This window comes from Corythoichthys intestinalis, chromosome 2 (genome assembly GCF_030265065.1).
Source record: "Corythoichthys intestinalis isolate RoL2023-P3 chromosome 2, ASM3026506v1, whole genome shotgun sequence".
NCBI classification, from domain to species: domain Eukaryota; kingdom Metazoa; phylum Chordata; class Actinopteri; order Syngnathiformes; family Syngnathidae; genus Corythoichthys; species Corythoichthys intestinalis.
This window is the reverse complement of record NC_080396.1, coordinates 51,190,118-51,211,179: the sequence shown is the minus strand read 5'-3', so window position 1 is coordinate 51,211,179 and position 21,062 is coordinate 51,190,118. Positions and strand designations below refer to the sequence as shown.

The 21,062-nt window shown below is 40.1% G+C and overlaps 1 protein-coding gene across 1 annotated transcript in view; it reads right to left on the bottom strand.

Moving 5' to 3' along the window:
* slc2a4rg (SLC2A4 regulator) overlaps positions 1-21,062 on the bottom strand; it is an 81,028-nt gene that overhangs the window by 25,029 nt on the left and 34,937 nt on the right. The window contains exons 3-5 of the mRNA XM_057817771.1: positions 11,387-11,487; positions 8,030-8,274; positions 5,859-5,959 (exon numbers count right to left, since the gene is read on the bottom strand). Of these exons, the coding sequence (XP_057673754.1) occupies positions 5,859-5,959; positions 8,030-8,274; positions 11,387-11,487 (447 nt within the window). The remainder of the gene's footprint in view (positions 1-5,858; positions 5,960-8,029; positions 8,275-11,386; positions 11,488-21,062) is intronic.

Here is a 21,062-nt window from a genome sequence, read left to right as displayed (position 1 = left end):
CCTTTCTGTCGCCACTAGTTGGCACTGTAGAGTTGATGCAAATGACCCCTACAAGACCCTTCAGGGTATGACTCTCAACAAGCACGGGAAGTTTGGCGCAGATATGTTGTATATCTGCTGAGTTATGACTATTCAAAGTTTTTTGCCGGACAAATTGTTGACGGTCATTTTCACTTTCCTGTCTGAACCGCTCCGCTTCAACGAAACCTCAGTATTTTTCATCAGGCACCTGAACACAGGTCTTAAGGCTCCCCTGATGCAGGTTTGAGGTCAACCGATTTTTTTCCGTTGGAGGAGGAACCTGTCTCGTAAGAAAAGGCATTTCCTGTTCTCACTAGGGGGCGCTAGGCCTAATGGGTAATATTTCAATGCACTTGTGTTAAGGGTGGGATACCGCACATACATGCCAGATATGAAAAAGATTGAACGTTGTGTCAAGGAACTATTAGTCATTTACTGAATTTGTCATTTTGCCAAAAAAATGGCCAACTTTGGCACCTCGCCCAGGTCAGACCCGTGAATGAAAACGCACCATTTTACAAACTTAAGATCTCATATGTCTCCTGAACAGTCTCACCAATTTAGAAGATGATCCAACTAACTCCCTCGGCGCAAAGGTCTCAAATGTGTACCCTGTAAATCGATAAAAATGTCACATTCAATCCAAAATAACCGATTTCCTGTAGGGTTTGGAATATGGGTGTGGAGGCTTTTTTGGAGCGGTTTTGGACAAGGTATAGACTCCCCAAATTTCATCGCTCTACGCTGACAGACCCTAATATTATAGGCCAATTTTAAAATTTCAAGGGAGCGCCGCTGAGCCATTTTGTTACATTTTTTTGCAACGTTGCAAAATTATCGAAATTTACAATTTTCCGCATGTATGTGCAAATTTTGGTGACTTTTCGTGCATGTTCAGGCCTCCAAATTGGCCGTTTTCATTTGCCCTGAAAAAAAAAAAAATTAAAATAAAAAATAATAATAATAAAATAAAAATAATAATAACAATCCTTTGCTAAACAATAGGGCCTACGCACGCTTAGTGCTGGGGCCCTACAAATATTATATAATTATATACACCACTAGGGGCAGTAACCCCCAAGCTGGGTGCATGGCTCCAACAGATACGAGGAACAACGTCTGACGTCTCCATTCAGAAGAGCGCAATCCTAGGGACAGCTAAGATCCTGCGCAGGACCCTGAAGTTCCCAGCTTGAAAGGAGAGACCATACCGCCCGGGTGGGCGAGACGACGATTGATATACATACTGGACTGTCTCAGAAAATTAGAATACACAATATTCTAATTTTTTGAGACAGTCCTGTGTATATATACAGGACTGTCTCAGGAAATTAGAATACACAATATTCTAATTTCCTGAGTCAGGAAATTAGAATATTGTGTATTCTAATTTCCTGAGACGTATTCTAATTTTCTGAGACAGTCCAGTATATATAAATTATTTTATTAAATTTTCGAAAATTACACTTGGGTGACGTCGCTTCAAGTGTTCGTTCATAGCCGACGTGCTACCGTTGTATGCGAGCTCAGCTTAGCAAAGAGTACACAAATTGGCGCCCTCCATATTTTCTTTGAAATAATTCTGGGCTCTGGCTATTCTGGTCCGCTTTTTTGGCTTTATGCCGCTTTCACGTGTTACCAATTCTGCCCTTTTTGGTAATTGGCGGTGTTTTCAACTCCTCGCCGTAGTGAGGAGTGAACTGGCGATTCACTTTGCTCGTTTTTGTCGGTTCGTCCGGGTTCATCCCATTTCCTCCTCAGGAAGGCGGCGGCGTGCATAAAAACACCGAGAGGCGTCGGATGGCTCTTTATGGATACTTTTATTGACCATAACAAAAACGTGGGGGATGCAGCCACTCAACTCGGCGCTACCTGCGCACTTTTCCAACTCACCGATCTCGCTCCCTCTCTCTCGCTCGCTCGCCCACTTTCTTCCTCTTTGATAAATCTAACAACGCCGGTCACATTGAAATAACAGTGGCCCCCTAGTGGGTGTCAGTAACAACCGCTTGTATCGCGTGCGCTTGCCATTCTAAACATTATCCGCATGTAATTTTTTTTTAAGCCGTCATTACCCGTCGACGGTATGTTTTGCCCGTCGACGCATTTACGTCATCGATGATGTCGACAACGTCGACTATTCGGGACAGCTCTAATCCGAACCTTTTGGAATTTCTCACATTTATGCATAAAATCATCAAATGTGATCTGATCTTGGTCAAAATCACACAGATGAAAAAACTGCTTTAATTAAAACCACCCAAACATTTATAGGTTTTCATATTTTAATGAGGGTAGCATGCAAACAATGACAGAAGGGGGAAAATAAGTAAGTGAACCCTCTGCCTAAGGAGACTTAAAGAGCAATTTAAATCAATTTTTACAAAACATTTTAAGTCAGGTGTGTGCCCAATCACTGATGAGTGGTTTAAAGCTGCCCTGCCCACTACAGTATAAAACACACCCCTGGAAAGAAATGTCTTGATGTGAAGCATTGTCTGATGTGCATCATGGCTCGGTCAAAAGAGCTGTCTGAAGACCTGTGATCAAGGATTGGTGATTTGTATAAAGCTGGGAAAGGATAAAAAAAAAATCTCTAAAAGTCTGGATGTTCATCAGTCGACGTTAAAATATGAAAACCTATAAATGTTTGGGTGGTTTTAGTGAAAGCAGACACTGAATTTTCATCTGTGTGATTTTGACAAAAATCAGATTACATGTGATGGGGACTTTATGCAGAAATGTGAGGAATTCCAAAAGGTTCAGATTCTTTTTCATGCCACTGTATGTTGACATCCTATTCTCTGATGCCTGATCGCTAATACTGGCATCGATATTCTCTCGACTTGAGTATGTCTAATTGCATCCATGTATGCATGAATCCCATCAGATGTTTGATAATCATGCAGAAAAGTGAAAATGATGCGCACGGGGCCGCCCTCCCAATCAGGAGGGGATGAGCCAGCGCAGCCCGTCCCTCCTCCCGCAGCTCCAGCAAAGGGGCCGCTGCCATCCCCCGGTACCCAGGGTGGTTCCCCGGGCCATCCACGCCCCCATTAACCGGCCTTCAGGGAAGGGATGAGGGGACGCACCACCGCCCCCTACACCTACCGCCCGTCCACCCGGCCCACCAGCTACCGCAGCATAAATGGGAGGGTTGCCAGTTCTATTTGATTACAGTCTATTTGCTCTAATTCCAGCCATGATTGGTGTTCTGTGTTAAGGTGTAAGCAGTTAATGAGGTATTGTATTTGATTTGCTATGTAGTTAATGTTGGTAGCATCTGAGCCCCCCTAGTTTGTTTCCCTGCAGGTTGGAGAGGCGAATTATGTTCTGCTTGTTCTTAAAGTAGAATTTTGTGATGGCTCAATCTAGGTCTTGAAACCATTTTTGAATAGATTTCAAGGGGATCATTCATTGAAAACAAAATAATTTATGTGTGGTAATATTTTAACATAGACTTCAAAATGATATTGACGGGACACTGGGCTGATTGATAGGGGGCCTGCATTGTTGCCGTGGCTGTCAAAGCTGAACGAGTGGAATGACAAACAAAGAGCTTTTTTCGTTAAAAATTCTTGTGAAAAAATGCTTAAATCCCTGAATTCTTTATAGATATGGACGCAAAACAGTCTCGATTCTTGGTTAAAAGCAAAAACAAAACAAAAAAAAACATGCAGTTAGCATTTATTTTACGTAATTATGTCGAAGTACGATGCTTGTCTGTCTGTCAATGTGGCGGCCGCCATATGTTAACAGAGCTTTTCCAGTGAAAATTCTTGAGAATAAATGCTCAAATCCATGAATTCTTTATTGATATGGACGTAACACAGTCTCGATTTTTGGTTAAAAGCGAAAAAGACCGTGCAGTTAGCATTTATTTTGCGTAAATATGTCGAAATACGATGCTATTCTGTTAGTCAATGTGGCGGCCGCCTTATGTAAACGGAGCTTTTCCGGTGAGAATTCTTGTGAATAAATGACTAAATCCCTGAATTCTTTATAGATATGGACGTAAAACAGTCTTGATTCTTGGTTAAGAGCAAAAAAAAAAAAAAGTTAGCATATATTTTACGTAAATATGTCGAAGTACGATGCTAAAAGAGCAAAAGAACGGGCAGTTAGTATCTTGAAGAGAAAGATCCAGTTAACTTCATCACATGCTTTTTCTGCGTCTAAAGATAGGATAATTGCTTTCTCTGTTATTCTGTATCCTATTTATGAGGTTTAGCAGTCGTCTTATAATGTAGGTAGGGTTACGTTCTTTGATAAAGCCAGTCTGGTCATTGTGAATTATAACAGGAAGAATTTGTTCTAATCTAGCAGCTAAAGCCTTTGCAATGATTTAATTTCTGTGTTCATTCATGATATACTGGACTGTCTCAGAAAATTAGAATACACAATATTCTAATTTTCTGAGACAGTCCTGTACATTAATCCACCATTTAAAGCAGGGGTGTCCAAACTTTTTGCAAAGGGGACCAGATTTGGCGTGGTAAAAATGTGGGGGGCCGACCTTGGCTGACGTCCTTTACATAGAACAATATACAGGACTGTCTCAGAAAATTAGAATATTGTGTATTCTAATTTTCTGAGACAGTCCAGTACTGTCTATCTATAGTTCGTTGGTATGCTTAGGTCGTACCCTGCTTTAGGCAGTGGTTTGATTACTGCGATGTTCACAGTATCTCTGATTTGACCGTTTGCATTTATTGCTTGAACCATTATATAGAAAAGTGGCACCAGCACCAGTAAATGGTAAATGGTGTTATACTTATATAGCGCTTTTCCACCTTTCAAGGCGCTCAAAGTACTAGTATTCCAAAAGTGTTTGAGATATGATACCAAAAATCTGTCTGGTCCCGGTGCCCTGCCTCCTGGTATGTCATTGTACAACTTTAGTGTGCAGTACCGATACGGTTTCATCCAATTTTTAAAAGCAGCTCGGAAAATGAATGAATGAATATCATTATTTTATGAGTAATGTTAACATAAGGAAGACACTACACACCGAAGTGTCAAGCAGAGAATCATCAACAGGATTAAAAGGAATGAGAAGAGATTAAGAAAATTGTAGTGTTCAAAGAGGTGGTGATGACCACAGTGAATGACTGTGGTTTTCTAACTGAAAAATAAAGTAAACCGAGTTCCAAAAGTGCATCTCGGAAATCACTGGTATTCCCTATGTTTCTTCCTCTTCTTCAAACCATTCAGCTCACAAAGTTAAACTGACCTAGACACCATTTCCTTCACTTCAGTCAGATAACCGTCACAAGCAAAAGTAGTCGCATGACACGCTTGTTGAAGAAATTGAAGAAATTTTCTAGGCTCCCTGATTTTTATGAATTAACTTTAAATGTTGATTATTATATTAGGTTTTGGAGCACTGTGGGCTTAGGTACTTGATAAATATGAGTTCATCTTTCTGTCCTAGGTTAAAGGTAAAGCTGCAACTCTTGCTTCAAGCAAAGGAAGCCACTCAAAGATGGCGATTTTTCAGTTTTGTTTAAATTAAGGTCATATGTGGCTATGCACAGCTGTGAGTAAATGTGTGTAAGTCTGAAATTAGCATTGAGAGCAATCTGATGTCTGGTGGTTTTTATGACAATAACAAATATGCTGAGTTTAGTTACTGCAAGCTAGAAAAGATGTGTGTGGGTTTGCGATGTTGATACTGAATTGGTTACCCACAGAAGGTTGACTACCTGAAAAGTAGATCTTCGGTCAAAAAAGGTTGCCAAGCCGTATTTGATTATTGAAAGTTTTGGTTTGATACTCTTTCATAACATTACAGTATTATAACACAATAATTGCATACTTAAGGATGACCAACTCACCCCAGGTGGACGGTGCGAATGTGCCGCTGTATTCCTGAGGAGGTGCTGAGGACCTTTTCGCAGTTCTTCCACAAGCACTTAAACATCACCTTCATGGAGTTCTGAATGAAAAATGAGAGTCAGAAGATTATGAACACTAAACCCATAAGCAATCAGACAGCTTTTCCCTCTTGCCATTCATTTCTTAAACATTTGATTTATAATTACAGTAGCAGCTTGCCTTTTTTTCCCCAAGATTGCAGTTTTGACGGTATAACCATATTTACTAGTATAGCTTCGGCACTTTGCGTTACTTACATGAATGTTGTTGATCAGTACTCCACACGACTGGACACATAAACACTTAGGGACCAACTGCATGCGCACTTGTTGGTAATGTATTCTAATTACCACTTTACTGGTGACTTTAAATTTGTGTGACAACTTATCACATCATTTTCACAGCTGTTATTGTTCAGTACTGATGGGAAAATGGTATCCTAACATTGCTAAATCTGTAGTTATGTGTGATGTCCTCAAAGTCCTGTACGACAGTATTTGTTATATTGGCTTGGTTGTTGTGTTAGAGTGGCTCAAACTTAATAGAAATTTTTGTGCACTTTAAACATACTTGACCATTGATTTTGATTTGGGACACCACTTAGGTGCAATATGAAAATGACACGGTTCTGTTTAATACTGTCATTTACATCATCAATGATCTTTGGGTTGTCTCATTAGCAGGCCGCCGAGGAGATTCCGATTAGGGGATATGATCCATGACGCTGCCAGATTCCTCTGGGCGCCTCTAACTGGCAGCCTCAGCAGAAAGGACATTGAGGTATACTGAAAGCTGCCCTACAGAGGTCCCCTACTGTTCCCATTAGATACCTACTGAAACAGCAAGCTTTTGAAGCAGACCTAACACATTAAAAAATCAGACAAATGGAATCTATTACCTTCTCATGTCCTTGAAAAGAGAAGAAATACATTTAATTCCAATTCCTGACTATACGTCCTTCTTATAATCGAAGTTCCTTTATATACCTTGCAAAATGCACTGGGACATAGGGGGTATATTTCAACCCTATATTGATTAATGCATTTAGATAGTGGTGTGTCCTAACACTTTTGTCCATAAAGCGCATAAATACCTGTTACACTTAATCCCATTTGGATACAGTGCTTCATAAAACTCCGGAGCTTGCCTTAGCGATGTTGGAAAAGGAGAACGGTTGGCCATTTAATATCTGGTCATTTCCTCTTTTGGATATGAAGGGCTGGCAATTGTTCCGTGAGCAGGCACAGACCTGCACTGGTGCTAAAGGAAGATAAAGGGTGTGTACTCTTTCTACCTTTCAACAGCCTCTGGAGAAAGAGGCGGTGGAGACGAGTGTGAGGAAGGGGCGAGGCCAGTTTGTGTGTCGAGTTAACTCCTACTCTGCTCTAATCTGTTACTGGTGCTCGAGTGTGTCTAACGGCATGTTTAAATGATACTCATAAAAAGTCAGCAGCAAAGCTCTTAAGTCCAACAAACACAAATCACCCAATTCCTGGAAGGTTTTCCTTGCATTGACACAATTACAGTAAGGTTCGCAAAACCAATGTTTCACAATCGTCTTAACTTTTTGCCAAGGAAGGAATCAAGGAATTAAACTTACAGAGCCGATGTCTAAATACATGCCAACTTCATCGACTACATGCCTCAATAAAGCATTTCCACTGAAACATTTCAATTGTTTGTGCATAACAACCCTCTTTACTGCTGATACGCTCCAATGAGACTGAATAGTCTACTCCCACAGATTGCTCAGTGTATGTACACTCCTCAGACACTCCGTTGCCAGAGGAAATATTGAGTTTCATTTGACCACATGCTGTTACTTTACGCATAAATCCTTATACGCCTCTGCATCCTGACTATCTTCATTTATATGCATCCTTTAGACCTTCTGTTACTTCTGCTTGCACTCCACATCTGTGTCCTTTCTCTCGTTTATACTCAAACACAGCCCACTGATAAAAACAAAACAGCTGTCATGTATGAGGCTTTTAGTTGTTCTCCCACTTGAAAAGGTAATAGGAGACTTTCAATATTAGGACCCTCCCTTTTCATTTCATTTAATGCAGTTTATCTTCTGGAATCCGGAGGTAAAACCCCAAAAACAATTAGGCATTAAACCAAGCCAGACCTTCCGTTTCCGAGGTATGGGGTCCTCAAACATGAAGTGCGTGCTTTCTGCGACGTCCTCAGTGACATCATCTCCTTGGGACGAGAGCAGGAAACCCTTGCTGGTGTCGTTGGACAGAGGTGGGGATGGTGTGGAGGGCACCGATTGGTCGCTGGCGTCCCAGCTCCAGTTGCCACTGGTGGAGCTGCTGTAGCTGGCTGACAGCGCCTCCTTCCAAGCCCGAATCGCTGGCTCTGGAACTGAAGCTAAAGGATATACGGGATGAACAATGCAGATGAAGTGATATACTGTATAGATATCGTTGAACATAATCTAACATTAGAATGAGTAATAATATTACCCCAAATTACAGTGCGTTTTCTACATGTTCATATTATGCAACAGCGTGCATATTATACAACAGAGTAGAGCCGTTACCATAATTCTTCACGATGACCGACGTAGTTTTGACCATGTCGGTAAATTCGGTAATTAAGTAAAACAAGAAAATATAGTCTTTTCATCCCGCTTTGACTCTGTGTTGTTCTGCTATGTTCATCTCCCTTCAAGAAAGCAGTCAGTGTGCTTACGTATGAAGTCACGTGGTTATCAGGAAATCAAACAAACACATTCCGTGGTGTGTTAATACTTTCTGGCATATTTGTGTTAGTATTGTTGATCTTTGTTGTTGTTATTGTTTGTGTGTTGATTGTTCACTTCGGTTAGTTAATTTAAAAAAAAAAAAACAGAAGTCCGGTAGGCTAACGCTAGCGACTAGCGCTACAAACAAATGTGATGGAGTCGGGCTTAAGGGAGCTTCACCCGGTGTCCTCCCTGGTTCCCAAAATTTCAGGAGAGCGTGCTTTCAGTGCTTTCTACCTGTAACCAGGCCGCAGGTTAACGCTAGCGGCTAACGCTTCAAATGACGGTGATGGAGTCAGATAGCGGCTCTAACCTTTTCATAACGGCTGAACTTAATGTGTGGATTGGGCCCGGACAGCATCTCGCAATCAACGTGCCGCGTTATTTTGTATCTCTGTGTGTGTGTGATTTCTTTGATAGATTTGATGATGGTAAAACATTCAGCATAGAGTAAAATCCAATAGCGAAGCCTATAAAATGACCGTTTAATAGCCACAGCTATTTTTCTGTATGTGCTTGCTTTGCCATTGTAAAATCTTAAATGTTTCATTGGCAAAAGAGCAATATAGATTTAATGTGTGCGTCTCTGTGTGGGGGGTGCATGTGTGCGTGCATGTATGTAAAAAAAAATGCTCTGGAAAAAAAAAAAACCTGAAACCTGGAAGTAAACACTTGTGTTAATTATGTCACAGCAGCCATTAACAATAAATTGTCTGTTTGAAGTGTACTGTTAAAGCTGTAAGTCATTTGTGTTCCAATGACATATTTGCACAGTCGTCGTATTGATTTTTATAATGTTGTACATTGTTCAAGTCATGCAAGCTGTTATAAATGTTCATAATCGAAGGCTTATTGTTTACAAGAAAATTACATATACTTAATTTTTAGACTGCATGTACAATTGTTAAATTGAAAGCTGGTAAATAAATCAACGAGACACAGTTAATATGTATTTCGTGCATTGTTTCAGATTTTCAAATTATATAACAGTCCGCTTGGGCGAATTTATCGTCATTTATCGTTATCGAGGTAAATCTGCTCAATTTACCGTGATGCGTACTTAAGGCCATATCGCCCAGCCCTAGAAAAAAAATGTTAGTTTTCTAATCAATATTAAAATTTGAAACTACAGCTAAGGGTGTAACGATACACCAAAATCTCGGTTCGGTACGTACCTCGCTTTTGAGGTCACGGTTCGGTTCATTTTCGGTACAGTAAAAGAAAACAAAATGCAAAATATAAATGTGCTAGTTGTCTATTACACACCTTTGTGCTTTCAACAATAGGAACATTAGCCTATACAAAGCTAGAATTCTGCTCAAAAAGTAGCGGGTATTTAAAGATAATCCAACAACAATTTGCCTTTCAGACCCCAGGTATTGGTCAGCTTTCTTTCTGAAAGAAAGAAGAAAAAAGAAGTCCTGTGCTAAAGAGAAAAGCAATCCCAATGACAAAGATTTTAACATGTATTTTACAAATGAAATGCCTCAATGAATCATTTTTTTTTCTTATGAAAGGTTTTCAGAAGCTTTATTGGTGGATTTTCTCAAGTTAAAGCGCCACACAGAAATTAATAAATTTAATTGTGTAAGCAGGATCTGTCTGTTATTCTAATTATTTAATTACAGGTGTTTCAGCTCATTTCAATTTATTTTATTTAAATGGGCTATTATTTATTTTATTATGTGTTTATATTTTACCAATGTGATGTAGTCTTAGTTTATATTGTATACTTTATGTTGTATAACTTTAGTTCCTATGTGAATATTAGTTCCTACTTGTTTTGTTGTGGTAGGAGGGTTTTGTATTGAACACGGGGCCGTGTTGGTTATTTTTATAGCAGAGAAGACAGCAGTAAATCAACAAAGACGAGTCAACTGTGCCCCGATCTACCACTCAAGAGATCTGATGAGTCAAAAAGTAGGTTACGATTGCATATTAGTTTGAAAATCGACCGGATCCACCGTATTTTTACACGAGTGACTTCCGGTCTGCCAGATCCTAGCTACCGGTAGTAGTATTGACGCAGGAGGGTCGCGTCTCGCGTCAAATAATAAACTCTGCCGTTCTTTTCGCGTGCGTCACGTTGAGCCGCTTCTGGGACGCGTCTAACACGCGGCCGCACTGCGACTGGTGTGCATTGGCTGATCGACTTTAACGCCCGCGTTTCACTGCGTTCTCGCGGCGGCCACGTTGTCACGCCATTGACGTTTCTGGGTTATATACTGTCCTACCGTGTTGGTCCTCATTATAGTAGAGAAGACGGAGTAAATATAATCTACACAAAGAAACTAACCCGATCGACTCACAGCCTCGAAAAGTAAGGGTAACATTACGTCAGAAACTCGTTCGGTACGCCTCCGTTCCGAACCGAGCGCCACGTACCGAAACGGTTCAATACAAATACATGTACCGTTACACCCTGACAATTATATCATTTGGGATTCCAAAGCATGTGTATTCACTCCTTCATGTTGGATAGTTAGAGCAAAGACAGTTAAGTCGAGCTAAAAAAAAAAAAAAAAAAAACATAAAAATGAGGAAGAAGAAAAAGGGAGGGGGGCTGCCAGGACTTTGACCGTCTGACAGGGTTGTCATGGCAATGGCAAGCACAGCAAAAGGGAGCTATGGTGATAAGGTCACGACTAAACATGGTGAATGAGTCAGCGTTTGGTTTTAGGGATTCAGATATGGGTACATACAGCTTTCCTGAAGTAGAGGAGGATGCGGGGTTACCTGTTGGCGTGGAGGACGGGCAGAGCACCAGCGGGGACGTGGACAGCGATGTCAGGACGGCAGCGGCCATCACTTCTTTATCAGCATGACCTGAGGGCTTCCTGTGCAATAAACACATGGAGGGCGACCAGGTTCATAACCAGAGACGATTACAGTTTGAACCAAGCAGCTCAAGGATAGACATTACAATCGAAATAGACAGTGGTCCCCAAAACAAAGGCTCATCAAGTTAAATGGTGAAAAGTCAACCCACAACTTGCATTTTCACTGCCTACTTGCGCAAACACTACAATAAACTAATAATGAAAACTAAATTTTACGCATGCTCAAATTACTCCACTACAGAGATTTTGTAATTAACCACCCACATAGAAATACAATTAATCCTTTGTGCACTTTTCAACCCACTTCCTGTTGTCCTTGAGAGCAAAATGCAGGGAAGAGATATATTTAATGCTGTGTCAAGTATTCCTGAAAAACACACACACTGATGTGTTTGTTAAATCGGCTGTAGGACAGGCTTTTAAGGGCCCATGTAGCATCAATATGACGCTGCATGCATGCTGCTTAAATATCCAAATTTGAACGTAAACTGCCACAAGACAGAAGCACAGAACACACCGGAATCTCCACATGTTCTGCAGCTTTAAGAAATTCACGTCCCGCCCCCGGACCTCTCTGCTCTACAACCAGAGTAAACTGGTTTGAGGCATTCTGTCAGCCAAGCCCAAAGCCCTGGCCCAGATTCACTACGAGTCTCTGTGCAAACACACAACAACTTCACTACGGACTCCTCAAACACAAGCACACAGCACACGCTGTAAATCAAGCGAGCATATGCGCACATTGCCGAACACACTGCTTCTGGTGGGACTTGTCTCTGTCTCTTAAAGTTTCAGAAAGTTTTAAAAGCGTCATGGCCTCTGTTGAGGAAAATCCATTCCACATGCGTTGTGTGAATGAATAATACCAAAAATGAGACCCAAAGGAGTTGAGAGTAATCCATGTGCTCACATGTACACATTCACTCACTACAGAGGCAGAAAAAAAAACACGTCTGGACATGAGATAAAGAGATAACAAGATTAGTTGTGTCCCGTTTCAGTAGTTGGCCTCGTTCTAAGGACCAAATAGGGTCAAACGAGGACACACTTCTGATTTATATGCTTGTTTTTCCTTTTTTCCCCCCGATTCTTGTTTACAACACAGAGAACATGTTGACATATTGACTTTGGAATGTAACAGACTGCACTTTCTATCCTTCAAAATGTATATCAAGACCTTGAGTTGCTTCTCAAAGTGTCGTTTGAACTGCAGCAGGCGTGGAAAAGTTGTGTACTGGTACTATTGAAAGCTCTGCATGCTTATGGTGTACAAATTTCAGTGAAGCAGAGCAGAGAAAATGTATGCACAGTGCACATCAACACAAGCCTATTAAATAATTTCAGGGTAATTCAAACATTTCTGAATATCTCGCACACACACACACAAATATTCCCAAACAACCCCCAATTTTTCTGACATTGAGTTTCCCTTCTTCTGTTTGCTGGAAGAGCTCTGATACACAAAGTCTCATTAAATGGATATGATGTGAATGCACCTTATAGTTTGCACACGTAGTACCGACACCAACTTGGAGCTTTTTTTATGCTTACACCAATGGACAGAATTAAATAGCATTAGGGAAGCGGCTTGTACTGTACATTGTGACCACCGCTTTCTAATTGGCTGTCTGTGTGACTTCTTGACTCCTGAAATTAAAATGTGAAGTAATCAGAGGACTGCTAAAGAGCGACCTCGCTGTAAATCTGTCTGTATCTTATTATGAGAAGATGAGGAAGCTTTATTTTGGACTAGGGTACCTTTTTATTTAGCTTCCAAAAAAAGGCAGTCAACAAAGTTGCACTTTGTGTGCACTGGATTTCTGCGGGTATATTCAGAGCTCAGAGTGTTTATACAGGGAAGCAGCATTTATGGTAGGTATTACACATGATGAAATGAGTACATTAAATTCACTGCACTACCCTACATTTGCTGCAAATAAACCGACTGTGTGTTTTACTGTGCTGTGGTAAAGCTGTCAATTTTACAAGGAATGTTTTATGAGACAGGCCCCCTTAATTATGCTGCACCATGTGTGTTTGTAGGTTCAAAGATTGAAAAATCAAGATTATGAGCCAATCTTTGTCTTTTCACTGTTCAAGATGCCTCTATACATGCCTTACCAAATCTAAGTTTAAGTAAGGAGCATACTGTATGTGTAAAGTTTTCTTTTATACTATTTTTTCGATAAAGCAATTGAAAGAGCACTAGCAGTCGGGCCAATTGTTAAATATTTGTGGGGGCATTACAATACATTCAACTGGCAGTGGTTGAATATACGTATTAGGTTAGCACAGTGCACTTTCTCTTCTCTTATAAGTTGCAAATGGTGCCAATTTTGGACATCATCTGCAGTACGATTTACACGAGCTTACATGGTGGCTCACCAGCATTACGACAACCTACAGTATTTCTACATGGAGTAGTGTGTGAGGTTATTTTTGTAACCAAATCGTTTGATTAATCATTTCAGCCCTACATCAATTCATAGCTCCTGGCGTTGTACCAATACCGACACAAGTATTAAAAAGGAAAATGGCGATCAAATGCCTGAGTCAGTATAGACCCTACCCACCGACGTCACAAAATCACGTGATCGCTGTATTGTTCCGCCCCATTGTCCGTCATTTTGTGTCTGTATTATCAATGGTCTCAATTGATCGAGCAATTTATAATGCATTTCATGGAAGACCCGGTGCTTTCGGATGCTGTAAACTCACTGGATGTGTTGCATAAAAGGCGTTATGTGGAAAAGCTTCAGTTTATCCATTCGCCAGATCCATATTTGATGCCTAAATCGATGTTTTTCGACCCGCTGTCTTCGCCGTCTTTGCCTGACCCTGATATTTACAACTATCTTGTCCACACAAAATCAGCCTATTCTCACGAAAGTTTGAAAAACTTTAAGAGCTTGGAGGCTTATAAATGCTACGTTGCTGGTTGGGTGAAACAGGTCCTCGTACACGAAAATTCGGCAGGAATCTTGGGCTCGGAAGGTGAGTTACGAAATTTTCAATTCAAAATCTTTTGTTCTTACTAACATCCACTGTCAAGTCTAATGTATTTCATGTCATTTGTCAATGGAGCTAGGGCTTTTAATGTGTATATGGTTTAGCGATAGCACTCTCACTACATACATAATAATATGTAATAAATATGAAGTGCGATAGCACTACTCCAGATTGTCCCTATTTGAATTTATTTTTTGGCTTTCGACCTCAATAGTGAAATTGTAAATTAATTGTATGACAACTGTCTTATTATCCCCTTATAATTATATATTTTCAGGTAGTTCATTCACAACGTCTGAGTGTATGTTGTCGGCGATTAGCCTAGCAATGATCTTAATTGTGGTTGTCAGCCCAAAACCCTCTAAATATATATTAAATGCATCTTACCAGATATAAAATGACTACTACATAATCTGTGGTAGTCGTTTGGAGCCCAGTTTTCTCATCGAATTGCAGCAGTCAATCTCGCTCTCCTCTCCGGGTCTCTCGAAATACGGTAAAACTTCAAGTCTCTCCGTCTATCTTCTCTGTTTTTGCAACCGACCGCCACACACGACTTCACCATTTTGATTATTAATGTTAACGAGCAGAAAAACATGCCATAATAGGAGGAATTTCCGAAGCGCTAATGCATTAACATGACGAGTATACGGACAACATGGCGCGGGGGCGTGGCTGTGACGTCACGTGAGCAGGGTCTATTGGCGAGTAATAATAAATAATGCTCTAATGCCATTTACAGATATGAATACAGAACAGTGAATGCAGCACCTTGTGTCTCCTTTTGACTGACACTCAGTGATCACGTGTTCAGTGCATGCTGTGCCGAGTAGCTATTACTATTGGCCCACTCTGGAGCCCGTGAATACTACGTATTTGCCACTAATACTAGCACTAATACTATCCTATTGCATACTACAACACATTTTCATCTAAGCTTGTACCATATTTTTTGGACTTATACGTCGCACCTGAGTATAAGTCGCACCGGCCCAAAAAATGCGCAATGAAAAGGGGAAAAAAAACATATAAATCGCACTGGAGTATAAGTCGCATTTTTGGGGTTAAATTTATTTGATAGAATCCAGCACCAAGAACAGACATGTCATCTTGAAAGGCAATTAAAAATACAATAGAGAACAACAGGCTGAAAAGGTGTACGGTATGCTAACATTACATGACGCTAGAAGTTAGATTGGGCCTAAAAAATCCAGCCCAACCCGACCCGCCCGCGGGTATTAAAGCCAGACGCGGCCCGAGCCCGATCAATTACCTTGATTTGCTTGCCCTAGCCTGAAAAAAAAAAACGAAATTGTATGTTTTATTTGTAGGCACGAGCCCAACAACAACAACAAAAAAATTATGTTTTATTTGTGAGGACTCAGGAGAAGGAGGAAATGCGGGGATGAGATGCATGGTTGCGTTTTGTGTGATCATGTTTGTGATGATGCCGGTGCATATATGCATAATGTTAACAAATTCAAGCCTCTCTTTTGTAACAAATTCTCCTAGTTAAACAAGACTGTAAGATGGATATTCAATAAACATTTATATCTTTTATATTTGCGTGTTTGTTCTAACAGGCGGATAGTGGATTTGACATTTATTTTAATCTCCTCGAGTTGGCAGAGAAAAAAAAGCAAGTTTTCCCAATGTTTAAATAGTCTACATATTTTTATGATCATTATAAATGCATTTACACAACGAAATAACGCTGGAAAAGTTTGATAAATATATTTCTCGTATGAGACCAAAGCGCCACATTTGTTTACATTCAGCGAAGCCAACACAGTTTTCTATTTAGCATCTTCAACAAACAATTGGAATCCTTTGCATATCCCACTCCGACCGAAGTTGTTTGCTTTTTAATTCCCCTGTCTTTAGTTTGTTTTTCACTCCTATAGCTGCTCCATATCGAAAATGAAATACCAGGATACTCGCAGAGGGCGCCACGGCGCGGGAGGGGAAGATTGAAAAGAGAGCAAGGCCAATGAGTTCACGTGCGCAGGCATGCACAGCGCCTTCTCTGTTTTATCCAAATTATTTATTTTATTTAACATCCATACATCGTTTTAGTATAGATATAATAGTATGTATTTATTAAAAAAAAAAAGAAGTGGCCAGACCTGACCGTAAATAATCACACATAAGTCGATCCAGAGTATAAGACCCACCCTCTGCCAAACTATGAAAAAAACTGCGATTTATCGTCCAAAAAATACTGTATGTATTTTGAGATCAATGTACTGTATGATGGAACTGAAAAATTAGCCTGCCCCATTTTTTTTTAAAAAAGACAGGAATTTACATGCCCCTTGTTTTATAGACAGGTTCGTGTGTTGGTTTATGGGGTGGTGGGTGGGATATGTGTTGGAATGATTGTGTGATGTTGTATTTGAGTATTTACAAAAACTGAAAAACTACTAAACAAAGTATTTAAAAAGTATACATACAGTATATTGTATAATATTATCGCATCGTATTTCCTATTTAATTTTACCTCTTGTATCACAATTATTAGACGTAATTTAACTCTCAAGTTTTAAAATAGTTGAATCAATTATTTTCACCCATGCCAGGTGGGCAATTAACAAAAAATTTCACTCTCTTTGTAAGACTTTCATTCCCTGTTTGTAAAGGTTTTTCTGCAATGCCTGACCAAGCCATGATAGCAGTGAATTTATACCTAAGTGAGTATGCAATTTATTAAGTATTAAAATCAAATAAGCACTTTTGTACAAATGTTTTCAAATGACAAGCTATCGGTACAGTATAGGCACCAGCCAATGACATTTTAGTAAGTCTCTTTTGCTTTGATGAACTCACTAGATCTCCAAAAGGGGACACTGTCAGTGGTATTATGATGTCTCTATATTGGTGTTCAATAATCTCTGTCATTTCTGACTGGCAATACAGAAAGACTTTGCTGTTGTTGGGGAGAACACATGCCCTTTCCTCTATATTTAAACATCACATCTCTGCTCATGTTACCAGCCTCCCACACATCTCATTGTTTAAGCCCACTTAATTTTAAACCTATGCCAACTTTAACATAATAGGTGTGCAGACCTCATTATTATACCGTCTTCATATATATCTATGGCAAATATATCATTAATTGTATGTTCAGCCTTCTAAACTAATGCAGGTAAGTTAATATTGTGATGAGTTTCATTACACGTACACTGCCAAATCTTGGTCTGGCATGCATACTACAGTTTTATCACTCACATTTCTAGGCCCATGTACTGCGGGATCATTTTCATGTTGCTGTAAACAAATGAATTTAAGACACATAAGCACAACAAAAATAGACCTTAATGTTTCCAGTCATTAATGTTTCTCTAAATATAATATGTAAGTCATCAACATTATTCAAGCACAATTAGAAGTGTATAACAAAGTAGAGCGTGAAGGAAGGGTGAGGGAGAAATGAGCTACAAAACCACAAAAGCTCTGTTTGCCTATGTTCTGTTCCATAGTGTATCACCCATTTCCCCTTTCTTCAGCAATCTCAAAACTTTCAAAGGGACCCATTTGGCTCTTTGATAGTGTTAACATTATATCAGCGAGTCAGTGTGTGTCCTCAGCTGACGTAACTCAGATAGGGAGTTAAAAAAAAAAAAAAAGACATGACTAAGGACAAACACAAAGCACGAGCTGGTACCATGAAGTTCAGGGGGTAAAATGAGGTAATGTAGTGACAACTGAACCAGAGTGTGTTGATGGCTGACAGCTGCCCTCCCCCAACCACATACACACCCCCTAATAATAGCACACTTCTCTCAGTTCCCATCTTACTGCTTCAGTGCCACTGTATTACGTAATCTTTTGCGTCCTCTGTATGCCCCTCCCTTTCATGCTCTTTAAGTGGGCGTGTGGTCATGACAGGCAGTAATGTAGATCACCCCTACCCTCCATTCAACTCTCCTCACCTCTCAGTTTATTACTGGTACTCTGACCTATCAATCTTTCGAATAATTCTGTTTTCTCATAACGCCCTTAGCGAGTCAAGTAATATTGTAGAGGCATACGCGTGCCATTTATTCACATATTTATGAGTCGGTCATTGTTGTGCAGTCCGTGTAGTCCACACACACGTTGGCCCTTATGTAAGTCCTATGTCTGCAAACACCCTAGAGAGGGAGAGCATGTTGCAGGCAGGAGCAGTGTCTCTTTAATGCAGGCCGTCAAGCATAATGACTACTGAGTCCAAGGATTAAAATGCTAGGTTTTTTGCACTCTCAAACGCTATCTGCGCCATAGGGCATTGCACAAACAACGAGCGGCTTTGTTTAAGTACAATAATAGAAGGTTGGTAGCGAAAAAGGCATGACTTCCACTTTACTGCATCCACTATCTGAACTGTCTGTGATTAACTACATGACTACTACTAGGGCTGCAACTAACGATTATTGTTGTAATCGATTAATTGGGCGTTTATCGGATAAATGTTACTTTTTTACCTTCACAATTTAACTGGAAGTTGTTTTAGGCATGTTGTAAGTAATAATAAATACAAAATGGACAACTATTTCCTCCAAAAATAATATTTTATCACAACTTCCTGACTGAACTATAGTCTACAACAGTACTTTTTTAAGTACATAAAACTTGCTAAAGTTTTTAACAAAGGTTGTTAATACCATCCCCTTCATTGTTCATTTGAGGTCCTCTCTTCAGGCAGGAGATTCAGGGTCCCTTGTTTTAAGTCCAACAGGACAAAGAACTCCTTTTTACCAAGTGCGATTAGGCTGCTAAATTTGCACAATTCTTGCACCTAGATGCGAAGCTGTATATAGCATTTTTAAATTGTAGTCTGTTTTATTTTATGTGTATGAGTTATCTGTTGTTGTGTTATCTGTATGCTTACCTGCTGTAAGATATTGTTTCCCCTTTTTAGGGGACAATAAACTTGAACTGACTGACTAATATAAAACATAAAAAGAATTTCGCAGTACACATATCAGACAAAAGTCCTGTTCATTCAAATAAATAACAGTGCTGCCGATTGACCTTTCCTTTCTTGTGAGCAAAGTGCTGGTATAAATTGTGCCCAGACTCATTTATTTTCTTTCGACAAACTAAACAACAAAATCGGATAAGGATGAGGAAGACTGTAATGTAATGAATCAATTTTCTTTAACAAACAGTTGTTTATGAATACAATCCAAATCCAATTTCAAAGCACACTCTCTTGTATGACAATTTACAGTTTGAATGGCAGTTTTTAAAAAAAAAAAAAAAAGACTGTGGTCCCTTTTACACTAGACCAAAAGGACTAGGGTCCGGTTGGAGAGCTACTATGCATCAACATATGCAAATGAGTTACTGAAAAGGTTCAGAGTTCATACTGCGCTGACCGAATTTTCCGAGTAGCATGACATAGACGAAAGGAGCACTCATTGATTGGACAACTTTAGAAGAGGAAATACCTCCCTCCTGGGAGTGGAGGGAGCGTGGCGCCTCACAGCACCACGCTGTGACACTGCACTAGACATGTGCCGATTACCAGTTTCAAGGTATACCGTGGTACGAAAACGTCAAGGTTTCAAAACCGCAAAAAATCCCTTCCTTTCCAGAAATGCAGGGAGAAATCCCTCGCTTGCAGCTGGAAGGCTCAACCCTCCCCGACTGGTTGTTGCTCAGTGTCAGTGAGTCAGCTGTGCTACACAGTGGCTAGAGGAGGAGAAACCCCTGGTCTTTTTCCTCCATCAAAGAAAACGGAATCGCCGGTATGGGAATACTTTGGCTACAGAAAAGTTAAAGACGGCCGCGGCTTAGAGGAGGAGGGTCAACAGACATGTGAAACATGTTTACGGAGGGTGGCTGCCGAGGAGGCAATTCCCCCAATTTGAACTTGCATTTATACAAAATTAAATGTTAGTGAACACGAGAGGTGTGCGAAATTTCCGATTCTTAGATTATTCACGATTCAGCCGTGGAAGATTCGAGAACAGTTCACAAACATCCAAATTCCGATTATTCAAATACAGTGGGGAGAACAAGTATTTGATACACAGTCAATGGGAAAACCCATTGGCAGTGTATCAAATACTTGTTCTCCCCACTGGATGTCAAGTAAAGGAGAACTAAAACACAGTCAGCGCAATCTTTGGGACACAATGAGGAACGGACTGAGAGTTAACATCATGCTTGTCAATACCGGGGTAATGACAATGCTCAACTCACTGCTCTGGCTCAACTCATGCCGCTAGATAAAAAAAAAAAAAAAAACAATAATACCTGACTGCTGCCGACAGCTGCAACAAACTACGCCCACATAATGCTACGGTACATATCACAGGTGTAAAGAACTAGATGCTAAATGACAAGACTCGGCGACGTTAGCAGCACATGTATAGAAAACTAGATGCGAAATGACAGACTTGCTGGCGTTAGTAAACAGCCGCCATCTTAAAGCAGGAGACTTCCCTGGAAGGCTGTTGTAGCGAACCTTCCAAGCGAACTTAATTAACTTTTTATCTAAAATACTCCTAAATTGGGAGAATCTTGACTTGAATCTATCTTCAAAGCACTTTTAAAACTTTCACATGTCGAAA